The sequence below is a fragment of the Tupaia chinensis genome, unplaced genomic scaffold (genome assembly GCF_000334495.1).
Source record: "Tupaia chinensis unplaced genomic scaffold, TupChi_1.0 Scaffold138584_1, whole genome shotgun sequence".
Taxonomy (NCBI): domain Eukaryota; kingdom Metazoa; phylum Chordata; class Mammalia; order Scandentia; family Tupaiidae; genus Tupaia; species Tupaia belangeri.
In genome coordinates this window covers 578,484-597,276 of record NW_006198478.1, presented here as the reverse complement: position 1 = coordinate 597,276, position 18,793 = coordinate 578,484, and the positions used below count along the sequence as shown (strand labels likewise).

The 18,793-nt window shown below is 42.6% G+C and overlaps 1 protein-coding gene and 2 pseudogenes across 1 annotated transcript in view; all 3 read left to right on the top strand.

Annotated features, from left to right (window-relative positions):
* Positions 1-18,793, top strand: part of RPGRIP1 (RPGR interacting protein 1) — a 79,805-nt gene that overhangs the window by 17,782 nt on the left and 43,230 nt on the right. The window contains exons 4-9 of the mRNA XM_006161422.2: positions 1,265-1,364; positions 1,845-2,057; positions 4,802-4,907; positions 7,217-7,240; positions 8,056-8,202; positions 8,717-8,790. Of these exons, the coding sequence (XP_006161484.1) occupies positions 1,265-1,364; positions 1,845-2,057; positions 4,802-4,907; positions 7,217-7,240; positions 8,056-8,202; positions 8,717-8,790 (664 nt within the window). The remainder of the gene's footprint in view (positions 1-1,264; positions 1,365-1,844; positions 2,058-4,801; positions 4,908-7,216; positions 7,241-8,055; positions 8,203-8,716; positions 8,791-18,793) is intronic.
* On the top strand, positions 12,346-12,472 carry LOC114004555 (uncharacterized; annotated as a pseudogene).
* On the top strand, positions 18,529-18,732 carry LOC102477832 (guanine nucleotide-binding protein G(I)/G(S)/G(O) subunit gamma-5 pseudogene; annotated as a pseudogene).

Below are 18,793 nucleotides of genomic sequence, written 5' to 3'. Positions count from 1 at the left end.
GAAAGAAAGAAAGAAAGAAAGAAAGAAAGAAAGAAAGAAAGAAAGAAAGAAAGAAAGAGAAAAAGAAAGAAAGGAAGGAAGGAAGAAAGATTGATCTCAATACTGAACCTCTACAGTAAAGTCACCCCATTCCCATGGACTAAATCAGGGAAGAGTAGCCTGGGTGGAGAAAATCTACACACCTATTTATTATTGATTTACTCTATTCGTTTCTTTACTTTTATTTGTCAAACAGTGCGTGTGCTCTCCAGAGAGGGCAGGTAGAGGGAGAAAGCACCAACGAATTGGATGTGTTCACACTGCAGTCTCATCTCCATTTCTCAATCCTGTCTGGATTTTGGCCATACATGCACATGTGCCGAGTGTTTTTTCAAGCTGTGAGGTTCAGGATTTGAACCACTGTCAGCGATATGGGATCTGGTTCTTCTAACCACTGGACTACAGGGTCTGTCCACAGCATTTTATTTAAATATTCTTACCTTAGTTTTTTAAAAAGAATTTATTTTTTATTTATTTTCTCTCTCAATGCTATGGGGCATATACTCTTACCAGAGAGGGAACAAGAGAGAGAAAGTGAAAAAGCAAGCTGCCAGTTCCAGGACTTGAACCACTGTCAGCCATGAGGGAATATAGCACCCCAACCACCACACCACCTGCTGGCCCCTAAATAATCTTACTTTTTTTTTTTAGAATTATTTTATTTAACTTTATTTATTTTAATTTGACCAGAGGGGGACAAAGTGTGAGAGAGAGAAAGTGAGAACGCAAGCCACCAGGTCCAGGATTCGAACCGCAGTCATTCATGGGGGAATCCAGTGCCCTTAACCACCATGCCACCTGCGGCCCCTAATCTTACTTTTTAAGTAAGTACACCTTTATTTGTTTAGTATGGGCCCCTATATCAGACTACCAAATCTCTGCAGAAACAGCTAAAAATAGAAATACTGAGTCTCTATTTCAATCCCATTTAGCAATTCAGCATTATTGGCCACCCATTGTGTAGCAGGGATAAAGAGGTGTTTGACTAGGCACACGGTCTGTGCCACAAACAGGCTTGTCCCTCTCTTTCTTCATCCCTTTCTAATCACTCACTCAAGAGCCTGTAATCTCTGTGAGGTATGCAATCCGTTCTATGCAAGATAAAGGTGACCTCTCTTTTGGGTCCACTTGTCATGTGAGAATTCCCCCAGGTCTCAGCTCCCTATTTCCAGGCATTCTGGAGGGTGTTGTTGTCAACATCTGCAGCTTCTGCCTGAACTTTCAGGGCCAAGACACAGGCTGAGCTACACGGCCCCTCCCATGTTCAAGGAGCATGTGACAAATGAAAAAACCAGAGATGAACTATCCGGTGAACCCAGTGAACTGTGAGTGCTTTTCATTTATCCCATGCTGTTACTCCTGCAGCTTTAATTAGAACTACTTCATTTAGGGAACATATGAACGTTGGTGATTTAGTCTTTCCAGGATCATCAGAGAAGATGCAAAGCAACCCGAGGTCAGAATCCAACTTCCTTGCTTGAGAATGGAAAACAAGTATCTCTCTGTCCTCTGAGGAAAGGAAAATAAAGGTCCTTTCCTCAATTGAAGATATTTTTTTTTTCCCTTTGCATTTTTAAGCCCAGAAGTTATTTACATTTATACGTTATTTCCTTTGGACTTTTAAAAGCTATATTTTGTAAGACTGTCCTACACATGCCCCACGATTACTTACTCCTTTAGCTTCTTTTTACGTATGTGACTCAAACTGCGGTCGACAGCGACACAGCCATTATGCTAACTGCTGGTCCCAGTGAGAACCCATTTTTTAACCCCCTGGAACAACGGTTTCTCCTTTTGGTGTTGAGTGTTCCTAATTCTAACCATGTAATTTCTTTGAGCAAAGTCGTAATTATGGGTAGACTCATTGGTCGGTGCGTGCTTCCCAGTGTTCACATGATGACCAGCCATGCTATGCACGTGGAAGAACCACCCACATCTCCTCAGAGGATGTGGTCCAAGGTTGAAAACGGTGATCAGAGAAGTGCACTGGAGTGTGCTCAGAAGGCCGCAGAGCTTCGGTAAGAGCGTGGCGTTCCCTGCCTCAAAGCATAATGAACTGTTATTTGCACCTTTTCTCCAGCTCAGAGGAAGAAAGAATGTTCATGATTAAATTCAATCTGAGAAGATGACCCAGAGACCCTAGTAGGTTAAGAAATGAATATTTTTAGGGAGATATTTATAGCTATAGGGGGCATGTGCTTGTCAGAGAGACAGAAAGTGAGAAATCTCCCCTCCGGGAGGATGATTACACACAATCCCTTCTCCTCCATTCTCCTCCTTGGATCTTGAGTATGCACACACACACATGAGTTTTAAGCCAACTGGTCCGAGACTCAAACCACAGTCGACTCTGTGGAAATTCAGAGGCATAACCATTACATAATCTGCTGGTCCCAAGAAATGAATTTTTTTTTTTTTTTTTGGAGTGGTTTTTGCTATAGGGCACATGAGCTCACCAGAAAGACAGAGAGAGACAGAGAGACAGAAAGCGAGAAATCACCCCCTAGGGGGGATGGCCACACCACAATTCCTTCTCTTCCATTCTCCCCTTGGGATCTTGGGCACACACGCACACGTGCCCAGCATGAGTTTAAACTGCCTAGTCTGGAACTCGAACCATGGTCAATTATGTGGGACTCCAGTGAGGTAACCATTACGCCATCTGCTGGTCCCCATTCTTTGGGTTTTGTTATTTGCATTGTAGTATCAGACAGGATATTTTCACTGTCCTAAAAAAGCCTTTGTGCTCCAACTAGTCATACTTCCCTTCTCTGACCCCTGATATTTTTATCTTCTCCATAATTTTTCTTTTGTCAAAATGCCATACAACTGGAATCAGTATGTAGTCTTTTTAGATTGGCTTATGTTACTTAGTAACAGGCATTTAAGTTTCCTCCATCTTTTCATGGTTTGATAGCTTATTTCCTTTTAGCACTGAGTAACATTTCATTATCTGGACGATTCACAGTTTATTCATTCAGCTACTGAAGGATATTGTGGTTACTTCCAAGTTTTGGTAATTATGAATAGTTACTATAAACATCATGGGCAGGTTTTATGTGGACATAAGTTTTCAACCTGGAGACCTTTTAAAACCACAGATGCCTGAGCCCCACCCCAGGAGTCCTCTTTTAATATATATTTTAAAGAATTATTTTATTTAACTTATTTATTTATTATTTGAATAAAGAGGGATAATAGTGAGAATAAGACAGAGAGAGGGAGAGAAAGTGAGATAGCAAGCTGCCAAGTTCGGAACTCAAACAGCAGCAGGCCATGTGGGAGTCCAGCGTCCTTAACTACCATGCCGCCTGCCGGCCTCCCTCCTTCAATATTTTGAGGGTGAAGTCCACGCGGTGTAAGTTTAAAGATCTTCCCAGGCAACTCTGATGAACACCTAAGAATGAGACTTACTGAGATAGAGTGTAGGAGCCCAAATAGTCCTCAGTATCTCTTGCAAAAGATACGCTCTCCTAGGTTTAGAAATAATAATCTTCCTTTGTATTCCCATCCATATTTTAAACAAGTTGATAATATGACAGATTTTTTCCCCCATAAAAGCTCTCTTAGCTTTTTGTTGTTGATATCATTGCCCTGGCTTCTTTTTTTTTTTTTTTTTTTTTTTTTTTTGTGAGGCAGGGTGCGTGCGCTTGCCAGAGAGACAAAGAGATAGAAAGTGAGAAATCACCCCCCCAGGGGGGATGGTCACGCCGCAATCCCTTCTCTTCCATTCTCCTCTCAGGATCTTGGGCACACATGCACACGCGCCCGGCATGAGTTTAAACCACCAGGTCTGGGACTTGAACTGAGGTCGACTACATGGGAGTTCAGCAACATAGCCATTACACTAACTGCTGGTCCCTGCCCTGGTTTCTTTAAAAGAAAGCTTGACATAGTTGAACTTTGCAGGGTTTATAGGAAACTGTGTGTCATAATATTTTTTTTCTTTTTTTGGGGGGGAGAGGTTTTCACTATAGGGCTCGTGTGCTTGCCAGAAAGACAGAGAGAGACAAAGAGATAGAAAGCAAGAAATCACCCCCCGGGGGGATGGCCACGCTGCAATCCCTTCTCCTCCATTCTCCTCTCGGGATCTTGGGCATGCACGCACATACGCCTGGCGTGAGTTTAAGCCGCTGGGTCCGGGACTTAAACCGCAGTCGACTACATGAGAGTCCAGTGACAGAGCCATTACGCTAACTGCTGTCCCCTGTGTGTCATATTTTTTTAAAAAATAGTCATTATGTGTTCTCAGAACACAGAGTTTAAGGTTAGCGGTCTCTCTACCAAGTCTTAGCTGGCATGAGAGGAAGTGGGAGAACAGAGATTTACCAGGCAGTACGTGCACTCTCTGCTCCTGACGTGCTATGGGGGAGAAAGGAGGGAAGAGAGAAGATGTCCTCACTGGTGACAATCAAGAGGAAGGGGTACTTAGCTCTGGCCATTCTCGAACAGAAAATTTTAGCTCCTTTTTAAAAAAATTTATTTATTTACATTCCTTCACTGTACATCATTACAACATACAAAATGAGGTTTTCCATCCAGAGTACACTATATATTGGCTCAATCAAGCACATCAACATACATGTTATCATCAACAAATAATTTTCCATTTCTTGTTTCCTGTATGTTTTTTTTTTCCCCCATCCTTGATTCCCTATCTCTTACCCTCTGCCATCTCCCACTCTCCTCCCACACCGTCTCTGGTATCTATGTTTGCTTAAACCCCCCCCCCCCCATTTTTTTGAGTCACTTCTTTCTATAGAGCTTCCATCAAGGAAAACGTAGAGCTCATTCGACTTAAGAAGCTTCTTCATGAAAGGAATGCCTCCTTGGTGGTGACAAAAGCACAATTAGCAGAGGTTCAAGAGGTGAGTCATCATTTTCTTGGAGAGGGAAGGACACACAAGTAGTTAAGAGATTAGCTTCATGCTTTGCATTTTACATATGGGAGACCACAATTCAGGGAGGCCACGTTACTTGTCTAAGATGACACAAAGTGTAGGTGGTACTCAAATCCAGGCCTTGCAACTCGGAGTCCATTCTTTCCCAGTGTTTTTCTATTGTTTCTCTATTAGGAAGAAAGCTCGAGCCCTGCCTGCTAAGGTGGAATTAAGTGGACTTCTGTCAGGATAGGTTCCAGCCTAGGACCACAGTCAAAATGTAATTAAATTGGGAATCCGAAAGCAGTCACAGGGGAAGGGGAGAGAACCAGCCTTTCTTTACTAAGCACATCCTGTGTGGGACTCTGTTGCAGGTGCCTACAGTCATGATCTTTCAGCCTGGCAACTCTCAGAACGAGTGCATTTAGCAAATGAGGGAACTGTGCCTCAAAGAAGTTCAGTAACTTGCTCAAGCAGTAAAAATAGTAAGGAGCAGAGAAGGGGAAGTCCAGGCTGGCACCAAGTCTCTTCTCGTTACCACACATTAGAAAGTGACATCTCAATGGTGGAATTCAAGAGTCTAAGGAGCATCTTTTTTATTTTTATTTTTTTGAGAGATTTTCGCTATAGGGCAAGTTCGCTAGCAAGACAGACAGAGAGAGACATAGAGACAGAAAGTGAGAAATTACCCCCCAGGGGGGATAGTCACGCCGCAGTCCCTTCTCCTCCATTCTCCTCTCGGGATCTTGGGCATCCACGCACGCACACGCGCCCGGCGTGAGTTTTAAGCCACCGGGTCCGGGACGCGAACCGTGGTGGACTACATGGGAGTCCAGCGACATAGCCAATACGCTAACTGCTGGTTCCCCCCAAATTTTCTAAAGGAGAGAGAAATGGAAGAGAAAGGATTGCAGGGTGACCATCCCCCATGGGGATGGTACTTTCTCACTTTATCTTTTTCTCTCTTTCTCTGGTAAGCACAGGCCCTCTGTGGCAAAATTAAAATAATAATAATAATTCTTGCTTTTCATATTTGCTGCATTGACTAAATGGGATCTATACATGAAATAGTTATAAAGATCAGAACATGGCAGATAATGAATCACATAGTAACATAAAACACACAGCAACTGCTCAACTTAGAGTGGAGTAACTGTTGTTATGATTACTGTTTGTTCTCTCTCTTTTTTTTAGGACAGATTTTTGCTATAGGGCAGGTACATTTGCCAGAGAGACAGAGAGAGACTGAGAGACAGAGGGTAAGAAATCACCCCTTGGGGGGGGTGGCCACACTGCAATCCCTTCTCCTCCATTCTCCTCTCAGAATTTTGGGCATGCACATACATATGCCTGGCATGAGTTTTGGGTCTGGGACTCAAACCATGGGTAACTACATGGGAGCCCAGCAATGTCACCATTATGCCAAATGCTGGTCCCATTTGTTCTCTTTCTAAAACTGAAAAGAAGTCTTTCTGAAGAATAGTGAGTAACAGCACCGAGTTGGATATTAAACATCTTTTCAAATAATCTACCAAGTACTATGCAAATGTGAGTAAGTGACTCTATTCTTCTTAAAGCAATGGGCCAACAGGCATAGTGGTTAAGGTACTGGATTCCCACAAGGCCCACTGTGGTTCAAGTCCTAGACCCTGTAGCTTGAAAAATCATGACTGGGTGTGTGCATGCATGCCCAAAATCCTGAGAGAAGAATGGAGGAAAAGGGATTGCGGTCTGGCCATCCCCCTGGGATGTGATTTCTTATTTTCCCTCTCACTCTTTCTCTGTCATCTCTTGCAAATTAGCCCCTGCACCTATGGCAAAAACCTGAAAAAAGAGAAAGAAATTATATGATTGCATTCACCGACTACCTGACAAGCTTAGGTGGGAAAAATAGCACCAATTTATAAAAAGGTACCCAAATTGACCTGACTTCTGGGATTTTTATAATGTCTTTTTTTGGGAGGGGTTTTTGCTATAGGGCGCGTGCACTCGCCAGACAGACAGAGAGACAGAAAGCGAGAAATCACCCCCCAGGGGGGATGGTCACACCGCAATCCCTTCTCCTCCATTCTCCTCTCGGGATCTTGGGCACGCACGCACACACGCCTGGCGTGAGTTTAAACCACTGGTCTGGCACGTGAACCGTGGTTGACTACATGGGAGTCCAGCCATTACGCTAACTGCTAGTTCCCTACAATGTCTTTTAAAATAAATACTAAATATTTTTATTACAGCAATAAACATCAAATATGCAAAATTGATAAATCAGTAAAATAATACCTATTTCTCTTTTTCAGGCATATGAAACATTGCTCCAGAAGGTACCAAATAAAGTTTCTTTGAATCTCTGTTTCTTAGTAATTAGAGTTATCAAACAAACAAACAAAAAACCATTTTCATCTCCAAGTAATATGACACTAGAATGTGACCAATTGAATCAAAGTTATTTTGTCATATAGTCTCTATTAAGACAAATGATACCTTTACTTTTATCAGAAGGTTCTATGTTTATGAGAACATGCGAGATCGGGGTTGAGAAATATTTGGAATGATATTTATTGGGCTATTTTATGGGACATGTTATAGCATTTGCTCAAGACTTCCTAAAAGTATTTATCTAACGTGTGTGAGGTGGTGAAATAGAACAAAGTTGTTGCAGCTGAGTGAACGTCCGTGAGTAAGAGCCACTGAGGCCGTTCCAAACCCGCCCCACCATGGCCATCCCTCATCAGAGGACTTCACCAGAAAAATGCACACTGCTAGAGCTAACTGGTCACTTTGCTAGGTGCAGAGGACGATGGCAGCATAAAAAGCAATCGAACAGCGTGGACAGATAAGGCAGTTTGGAAGGTAGCCCCTAACAAGGCTCCAGAGACTCACTCGAACCTCAGGAACATTAAGGCTCCCGTGATGACTTGCAGTTGCCCAAAATGAAAGACCCTCCTAACGGGGAGTCTGTACTTGCAGGATGATGCTGGGGTGTAGAACTAGGTCCACCTCCAGTGCAGAGGCAGCATGCTATAAGCTAAGTTCTCCTTCGTGACAGCCACTAGGGAATGCTAGGGTTGCTGCTCTCTCAGGAACACTCCTGCCCGGTGCTATGACTATTCCTGAGACAACTTCCCTTTTGCCTTAGAACCAGGGAATCCTGAGTGCAGCCCATGATGCGCTCCTCAAGCAAGTGAATGAGCTCAGGGCGGAGCTGAAGGAGGAGAGTAAGAAGGCTATGAGCCTGAAAAGTCAACTGGAAGATGTGTCTATCTTGCACATAACTCTGAAGGAGGTAAGTATTGGGTCATTGGAAAAGTCATGGCATGTTTGCGTAGAAAAACAGAAAAAAGAATATGTCATGGCTTTCCAGACGATCCCTAACAGTAGTTGAAAGATACCATCCATTGTGCTCCATTCCCATGTCAAAGATGGAAGTGTGTCTCTTAGTAACAGCATGAGTATTTCATTGTTTCAGGTGAGAGAAATGAAGCTCCGTGTGGTTAAATCATTTGCTTAAGATGACACCATTAGGGGAAAAGCTGTGATTTATATTTCTGTTTTCCAAAGTCTTTTCGTAATGTTCTGCTGCTTTCCTAACAGTGAAAAGCCAGATACCATGAGGAGGAATCCTTGCTATTTCCTGTAGATGTTTCTAGCCCACCTTCGGTTGGTTCATGTCTTTGTAGTTGAGTGACCCCTCATAAACAGGATCTGATCCAAGCCTCACCCTTCAATAGAAAAGAAAAAACCCGTGCAAGGCAAGAGATTTTAAACTTTTATCCCAAGGACCCTACTGTCATTCTTAGTTTCAGGAGCGAGTTGAAGATTTGGAAAAAGAACGAAAATTGCTGACTGACAATTATGACAAACTCCTAGAAAAGTGAGTACCGGGGCCAGCAGGTGGCATGGTGGTTAAGACGCTACACACCCCCATATTGTCGACCATGGTTTGAGTCCCAGATCTGGTGACTTGCTTTCTCACTTTCCCTCTCTCTCTCTGATCAAATTAAAATAAAATGAACGAATAAACAAAGTGAAATAAATAATTGTTTTAAAAAAAGAAAGAAAAATGAGTACCAAGTGAGTCCCAGAGCATTGTCTGCAAAAGAGACCATCTAAGAGGGTGCCTTCCAAATTTCAAAAACAGTACCTCGTATTGATAAAGATATGGGGAAACGGCACTCAGTGTTGTTGTGAAAATATAAACTAACACAGTCTCTTTGGAAGGGCACTTGACACTATTAAAATGTTCGAATATGCAGACCTGCTTCATGGACTGGTGGTTAAAGCAGCCGGATCCCACATGACTGATTGCATGGTTTAAATGCCAGCTCCAGCAACTTAAAAACATGGTGAGTGCACATGTGTGCGCCACCAATCCTGACAGGACGGAGGAATGGAGGAGAAGGGCTTGTGGTGTGACCATACCCTCTTGCGGTATGGGGGTGCTTGGTGCTTTCTCCCTCTCCTTCTCCCTGTCTTTCTCGCTGGTGAGCGCATGCGCTCTCTGGCAAATTAAAAACAAAAAAAAAAACAAAAAAACAGAAAGTGTTAAGTATGCATAGCTTTTGCACTCTCAGTTCAATCTTTTGGGCTCAAGACTAGAGAAATTTTATATATGTGACAAGATAACTTATAATAAGAACTTTAATTAATGCATTGTTAGTAATAGTACAACATATTGGAAACCACCCAAATTTCTATTGATAAGGGATGGATTAAATAAATCATGTTGAGATGCTATACAGCTGTTAAAAATGAAGTCGATACATTGTTAAAAGTAAAAGCAAGTTGCAAAAGAAGATGTGACCTACTTGTGTTGTGTGGGTGCATGGATCCACAGACTTCTAGTGAGATGAGAGGATGGAAGGCGGTCAGAGCGCTACCTTCGCTTTTGCTCTATATACTGCTAGATTAGTCTAATGTTTTTACAATTAGCATATATTCATGTATTAATTTTGCAATTAAAAATACCTGGGGTGCTAGTAGGGGATGTGGTGGTTAAGGTTCTGGCCACAGAACAGTTCAAGTCTTAGACCTGGTGGCTTGAAAATCACACCACGAATATGTGTACATGTGTCCCAAACCCCAAAAAGAGAATGGAGGAAAAGGGACTGCGGCCCGGCCATCCCCCACAGGGGGTGATTTTTCACTTTCCCTCTCATTGTTTCTCTCCATCTCTCTCCAGGAAGTGCACGGTAAAAATCTTCAAAAACAAACAAACAAAAAACCCAGGGAGTTTTAAAAATGGAAAGTGCTGGGCCAGCAGCATGAAGATTCAGGTGACCTGAAAATCATGCTGGGCCTACATGTGTGTGTGCCAAAATCCCAAGCCTCCAGAGGAGACGAAGGGATGGTGGCATGGTCATCCTCTGTGAGGGGATGACTTCTTGCTTTCTCTATCTCTGTCCGATACATGTGCCCTATAGCAAAAACTAAAATTAAACTAAACTAAAATAATTAAAATGAAAAGTGCTTTCTGTCTAGTTAAAGCAGTAATAGAGAGGCCAGCAGGAGGTATGGTGGTTAGGGCACTGGACTCCCACATAGCCACTGTGATTCAAATCCTGGATCCAGCAGCTTGCTTTCTCACCAACACCCCACACCCCTGCCACTCTGTCTCTCTCTGGTGAGGATGTGTGCCCTTTAGCAAATTAAAAAATAATAGTAATGATTGCACCAGTGGATGGCATAATGGCTATATCATTAGACTCCCACATGGTCAACTGCAGTTTGAGTCCTGGACCTGGTGGCTTGAAACTCACATTGGGCATGTGTGCATGCATTCCCAAGATCCCAAGAGGAGAGTGAAGGAGAAGAAATTGGAGCATGGCCGTGCCCTGGTGATTTCTCTCTTTCTGTCTCTTGATCTCTCCAGCAAGTGCACACACCCTATAGCAAAAATCTCTCTAATAATAATAATGATGATGACAAATAAAATTGATAATTCTTTTTTGTTTGAGAGAGATATTTGCTATAGGGCACATGCACTCACTGGCGATACAGAGAGACAAAAACAACAAATCACTCTCCCCCAGGGGGGATGGCCACACCACAATCTCTTCTCTTCCAGTCTCCTCTTGGGATTTTGGGCACGCACGCACACGTGCCCACCATGAGTTTTAGTGGCCAGATCAGGACTTGTACCACAAACAACTACAGGGGAGTCCAGCAACATAACCATTACACCATCTGCTGGTCCCCAATAAAGAATTTTTTTTTAGAGGTTTGTGCTATAGGGTGCATGCACTCGCCAGAGAGGCAGAAAGCGAGAAATCATCCTCCAGGGGGTATGGCCATGCCACAATCCCTTCTCCTCCATTCTCCTCTTGAGATCTTGGCCACAAACGCACACATGCCCAGCATGAGTTTAAGCCACTGGGTCCGGGACTTGAACCAAAGTCAACTAAATGGGAGTCCAGCAACATAGCCATTACGCCAACTGCTGGTCCCCTCAATAAATAATTCTTAAACAATAAAGGCAGTAATAGATTGGAGAGATCTTCTGGAATAATGGATTCTCTTCTCAGTGAAATGAAGCTGTATGGGGTTGTCCCCTTTTAATTTTTTTTAGGATTTAAACTCAAGGTATTTTATATCAAATCTCAGGACCAGCAGATGGTGTAATGGCTATGTTGCTCGACTCCCAGGTAGTTGACCACAGTTCGAGTCCCAGACCCAGTGACTTAAACTCACGCTGGGTGCGTGCATGTGCATCCTGAAGATCCCAAGAGGAGAATGGGGGAGAAGGGATTGCGGCGTGGCCATCCCCCCTGGGGGGGGGTGATTTCTTGCTTTCTGTCTCTCTGTCTCTCTGTGTCTTTCTGGCAAGTGCACACATGCTATAGCAAAAAAAATCTCTCTCAAAAAAAATCAAGTCTCTACATTTAACTGTGCCATGTGTGTTTCAGTGAACATTTAGTTTTCTTCATTCTTCCCTTTCTTATTTTATTTTTTAATTTTTAAATTTTATTTATTTATTTATTTACTTTTTGGAGAGGTTTTTGCTATAGGGTGCATGCGCTCACCAGAAAGACAGAGAGAGACAGAGAGATAGAAAGTGAGAAATCACAACCCAGGGGGGGCCGGCCACGCTGCAATCCCTTCTCCTCCATTCTCCTCGCAGGATCTTGGGCACACACGCACATGGGCCTGGCATGAGTTTAAGCCACCGGGTCCGGGACTTGAACCATAGTCTACTACATGGCAGTCCAGCGACGTAGCCATTACACCATATGCTGGTCCCATACTTTTTAATTTAAAAAAAAATCATGTATTTATTCAATTTTACATTATGACACACTTTACATATAAACATTTTTTTCTTCATACTCCATAGTTCTTGACAGTTAATAAAAAAGTTCCAAAATTTCAAATAATAAACAACCTTCAAAATTTTAGAAAGACTGAATGTTTTTAAAGAATTATTTTATTCATCCTCCGGTTCCCTTTCCCCTCAGATCTGAACCTGGTCTTAGTGGGCACAAGAGGAGGGAAAGAAACACTGAAGCTGGCCTCTGGTGGTGTAGCCTGGCTGCACCTGGGACTGGTTTCTGACACCACCTTCCCTGAAGAAGGAGGTGGCTCAGGGTAAGGTGGCCGGACCCCACAGAGCTGACCCCTTCCTCACGACCTGCAGCTGCACTGTCTAAGGGATCTGGCGTACCTGCTCGCCTCTCGTTTGTCTTGTAGGCCTGTGTTCCTGGGAACAGGCTCTGCAGAGCTGAGAGACACAGGAAGAAAAGCACAAGGAAAAGTAGAACTTCTGGTGGAAACGGCTAATGTTGTAGCTCTAAGTGGCCAATAAAAAAGACTCTGGAAGTGAAAAAAAAAAAAAGAACTATTTTATTTAACTTTATTATTATTATTTTCTAGTTTGATCAGAGAGAGACAGAGAAAGAAAGAAAGGGAAAGTGAGAAAGCAAGCCACCAGGTCTGGAAGTCGAACCGTGGTTGGTTATGTGGGAGTCCAGCATCTTTAACCACCACACCAATTATATGTGTGTCTGGTATATATAGCTTAATTACATCTTTAATAATATAACCTAATTTACATTGACAATGTTTTTTTTAATTTTTTTTTCTTTTTTTGGAGAGGTTTTTGCTATAGGGCACGTGCGCTCGCCAGACAGACAGAGAGAGACAGAGAGATAGAAAGCGAGAAATCACCCCCCACCCCCAGAGGGGATGGCTACACCACAATCCCTTTTCCTCCATTCTCCTCTCGGGATCTTGGGCACGCACGCACACGCATCGAGCGTGAGTTTAAGCCACCTGGTTTGGGATTCGAACTGTGGTTGACTACATGGGAGTTCAGTGACATAGCCATTATGCCAACTGTTGGTCCTGGTTTTAAATATTTTTGAGAAAATATTTACATGTCAACTACTCAAACTGTTGAAAAGCAAACACCCAGCACACAACCTTCTCGATTCAACTCTGCCTACAAAGTACTCTATGATATGCTATCTACTAGCAAAGATCAGTTTCTTTTTCTTCAAAGTCTTCTTCAAGATAACCCTCTTGTGGTTGCTCTTTTGCAATCTCTACTGATTACAATGCTGGACTGGAGAAGTCCAGGTTATTTTATGGTACAAATTCTTTCACATAGCTTCTCTAACCCTCTCAACTAGGCAGAACTGTTTATGGTGCCAGGCCATCTTCCCAAGAGCTTCTGTTGGCTTACTTGAGATCTACTTTAGTTCCATAGTTTTCTGGATTAATCTTCAGATATGACATTCCAGTCAAAACCCTGTCCAATAACGTGTATTTCCAATTTCTGATTCAAAGCAACAGATATTATTTAACTTATGCAAATAACCCTTCTGCCACAAAATAAGAATACTCAAATATTTTCCAGTTCCAGATGGGTCAGGAAGGAAGAAAAGTTTGTTTCCATTTTAAGAAACAAACATGAAGAAAAAACATTTTACCAAATTGCTAAACCTATCAACAGCTCAAAAGAAAACAAACTCCTTAAATTGGGAAAACAAAGTATGGTAAAGAAAAAGACAGTAATATTTTACTCAAAGGTCATAAAATTATTTCACCAGTTCAGTCTTTTTTTTTTTAACTTTTTTTTTTTTTTTTGAGAGGTTTTTGCAATAGGGCGTGTGTGCTCACCAGAAAAACAGAGAGGGACAGAGAGACAGAAAGCAAGAAATCAGCTCCCAGTGAGATGGCCATGCCACAATTCCTTCTCCTCCATTCTCCTCTCAGGATCTTGGGCATGCAGGTACACGCACTCACCGTGAGTTTTAAGCCACCAGGTCTGGGACGTGAACCGCAGTCAACTACATGGGAGTTCAGCGACATAGCTATTACGCTAACTGCTGGTCCCATCCAGTTCAGTCTTATGTAATTAATGTTTCTTCTGTTGAATTGGCAGTGTTACTGTGATCTGATCTTCCCATTTAAATCCTGGAAATTAACATTCAACGCTATTATTGGTATTTGTTGTCCCTACATTAAGTTGATCGTTTTCTTGGTTGCTTTTTCTCCTCTTATTTCTGTGTGTCTTTAGTTTTTCTGGTATAGCACTCCTTTCAGAACTTCTTGAAGAGCTGGTCTGGTGTTGGTAAATGATTTCAGGTTTTGTTTATCTGAGAATGTTTTTATCTTTTCTTCCCACATGAAGGATAATCTTGCTGGGTATAGTATTCTTGGTTGAAATTGATTTTCACTTAGAAATTTGAATATATTTTCCCAATCTTTCCTTGCTTGCATTGTTTCTGATGAGAGGTCTGATGTTAGGCTGATGGGATATCCTTTATAAGTAACCTGATGTTTCTTACCAATTGTAGTCAATTGTCTTTGTGGATTTGGCCAGTCTGGCTATGATGTGCCTCAGAGAAGATCTTCTTAGGTTGATTCTATTAAGGGTCCTTTGTATTTCTTGGGTGTGGATATTTGAATGCCTCTCTAGATTTGGAAAGTTTTCTTGCAGGATTTCATGGAATAGCTTATCAATGCCCTTATTAGTTTCTTCACCTTCTGGGATACCGATTACCGGGATGTTTGGATGCTTAATGATATCTAGTGTTTCTCATACACTATTCTCATTTTAAAAGTTATTTTCTCGTATTTTTTTGTTGTTGTTGTTGCTGTCTTTTCTAGGTCAGAGGTTTTGCCATCAACATCCAAGATTTAATCTTCTGCGTGGACTAATCTGCTTTTAATCCTTTTGAGAGAGGTTTAGATTTCCTGTATTGCAACCTTCCTCTCTAACAGCTCCATTTGATTCTTTTTATGGTGTATTTCCTCTTTCAGGTCGTGTAAGAACTCCCTCAACTCCTGGAACTCATTGTCTCTTTTCTCCTGTATCTTCTGGGGTTCATCGTCTCTCAGCTCTTGAATCTCATTTAGTTTTGTCACTATGAATATTTTGAAGTCTCTATCAGACATTTTCACGAGTTCCACTATACTGTCTGTGGACTATGAAGAATTGTTCTTGTCACTTAGAGGAGAAATATTTTCTTGGTTTCTCATATTTCTTGTGCCTCTGTGGGAGTTTCTGGTCATTCTGTGACAAACTCTTTCCTCTATTTGTCTGAGTATTTTGGGGTCTAGAAGTTGAAGTTTAGAGCATAACTTTAATCGCATTGATCCCTGAACATACCAGGACACGCCTCAGATTTAAAATAGCTTCTCATCTGAGTGTTTCAAGGTCTCGGGATTACCCACTTTGAAGAACACCTGAGACAGATGTTACCTTTGGCCTCCTCCCCCATCACTCAGAATATTATTTTCTTAGGTCTACATATGATAAATGACCAAGAAGTATCAGTAAATCTTAGTACTAGCTGAAGCAAATTGTTTTTTATTTATTATTTTTGTAAATACTTTTGCTATAAGACACATGTACTCATCAAAGAGAGACAGAGAGGAAAAGTGAGAAATCACACCCTAGGGGGATCAACCATGCTGCAATCTCTTTTCCCTCATTCTCCTCTTGGAGATTTTGGGCATGTGTGTACATGCACCTGGGGTGACTTTCAAGTTACTGGGTCCAGGACTTGAACCATGGTTGACCACATGGGAGTCCAGTGCTTTAACCACTACACCACCTGATGGCCCCACAAGTTTTTGTTTTTTAGCTTTTTTTTTTGAGAGATTTTTTGCTATAGGGTACATGGGATCACCTGAGAGACAGGAAGTGAGAAATCACCTTCGAGGGAGATGGTCATGCCACAATCCCTTCTCCTCCATTCTCCTTTTAGGATTTTGGGCATCTGTGTACACACACATTCCTGGAGTTAGTTTTACGCTTCTAGTTCTGGGATTTCAGTTAAAGGTGACCATGTGGGAGTCCAGGGCCTTAGCCACCATGCTACCTGCTGGCCTCATCACAAGTTTTTTTTTTTTTTTCTTTTTTTGGAGAGGTTTTTGCTATAAGGCACGTGTGCTTGCCAGACAGACAGAGAGAGACAGAGAGATAGAAAGCAAGAAATCACCCCCCAGGGGGAGTGGCCACGCCGCAATCCCTTCTCCTCCATTCTCCTCTTGGGATCTTGGGCATGCACGCACACGCTCCTGGTATGAGTTTAAGCCACCGGGTCCGAGACTCGAACCGTGGTCGACTACGTGGGAGGCCAGCGACATAGCCATTACGCTAACTGCTGGTCCCATCACAAGTTATTTTTAAAACCTATTTATTTAAAATGACAAATGAGGAGAGCAGCAGGTGGCATGGTAGACACTCCCATGTAGCCAACCATGGTTCGAATTCTGGACCTGAAGGCTTGCTTGCTCACTTTCCCTCTCTTTCTCACTAAATTAAAATGGATGAATGAATAAATAAAATTAAATAAATAATTCTTTTTTAAAAAGAAGACAAATGAAGAAGGTGTTAAGTAGAAACAATGATCTGACTGCTGGGAGCCGTACCCCAGCCGGAGTGGGTGCACAGGAAGGCGACCTGGGTGAACAGGAATCAGACTAAGACCTCATGCCCTTTAGCATGTTCTCAGCCGATTACAGCCAGAGTAAACTCCAGACTGCAGCCCTGATGGCCAGAAGTCATGCGTATTTATTATGGAAGGAGTTTTACAGGGGTAGGATGGGCGAAATAAGTGAAGGATTTTACTCCAAAAGGTAAGGTATTCAAAGTATAGGAACAATAATCATAAACATGACATCTGTTTTGTTTAGGTATAAAACAGTCATAATTTTTAGAACAAGGAAGTCCATTTTTTGGGTGCATCTTCTTCTTTGATCTTGATTACCAGGGAGGGTCTTTGGATGAGAGGGTTTCCAGGAATTTTCAGTCCCAGACTAGTTTGATTACTTTAGTCCCAGATTGGCTTGAGAACTTGAGCCCCAGGTCATCTTTTGAGAACTTCAGCCTCAGGCTGGGGTGGCAGTAATTACAAGAGCCTAGAAATAAATCCTGTCTCTGTTTAGTAAAGACAAGGTTAGTATATACTAAAGTGAAATACCTATGTTATCTCTGGGGTAGTCCACAGCTAAGAGGATGAGTCTACATGGGAAAGGAATGTGGTCTTGTGAGTAGCTAAATGACTGACCTAAAGGTTACTGTGTACTTGGGACCCTCTACATGCTGCTTTATACAATGACTGTGGCTTGGGGAATGGCGATCTTCCCTTGTCCTGAGAGTAAGGGTGGCTTATGGTCTTTGGGGTAACAGCACCTCGTGGATGAGTCCCTGAGCCCCTCTCGGCTACTGAGATCATTCGCCCATTAGTAGCTTTCATCTAGACCTTTCTAATGCCTATCTATGTAATCCCTAGTAGGAGAAGTGAATGTAGCATTCTTTATTGACATTTCCCAATAGTGTGGGGTGAGTCTAATGGGAGTAACTCCTGTTCGCAGCCGCTACCCTACGCAGCTGCTGCCTTAGTGGATCCGCATTCTTTCAGGATTATTGTAAAAGTTATAGTAAGGCTGGGGGTGCCTTTATGGGGTACCGGGGTATGGCAATAAGGCCCATGGCAGAGAAACTGAGTGCAGGCCAGTACAGTAACACAATGAAGGTGAGGTCCAGAACTCGTCAAACTGTTGACCTTGCAAACAGTTCTCCTCAGCCGAGTCCTTGCTCTAGGCACGAGGGGCAGTTCTTTCATACTCAGCTTGTGTTAACTGCATGGTCCCAGCATTTGATTATCTGGCTGTATGTGTTATACTCAAAATAGATGTCTGACAGGCTAGGTAATATGAAATGCAGGGTACAGTCACTGAAAAGGTTTTTAAAATATTGTTTAAAGTTTATCTATTTCATCTGAGAGAGAGAGTGAGGGAAATAGACAGTCTCCCCCAACAAAATCCCCACACTGCAATCCACTCCTAGCTCCAGCCGTTCCAGACCCAAGGTACACGCACATGCTTGGCACATGCAGAGAGGTCCCAGACAGGAACCCAGGAGCTCCCGTGTGGGTCTGTATGTTACTGCTGTTTCACGCTTCGCCTTGTCACTGAAATGTTTTGTTCCTGCCCTTTATTGTATAGTGATTTATGATGTAGTTCAATGGCAAATATTCTCTAGTTACTAGTGAAGGTAGACAGCAGAATAGAGTGTGAAGAGGAACATTTTGTTTCTCATTTGTAATCCGGAGGCCTGAGAATGCCTTCATCCACAGTGGCCTGCCCAAAGAAAGCCGTCATGGCTGGTTCTTCCAGCGTCACCTCTATGAAGGCGTTCAGCAGCTCAGGCTGGAGGCCGGGTTCACCTTGGTGAAGATTGCCCAAGCAGTGGCAGACTCAAAACAATTCTGTCTGCAGAATGCTCACCCTGACCTCCCTGCCAACTGGAGTGTCTTCAAGTACAAATCCCTTCAAGCCCCAAAAAGTCTGTTCCCTTTTGTAATAAAATGTATCTTTCAGAGGTTTCCTAAGCCACTTTTCATGAACCAGTGAATATATATATA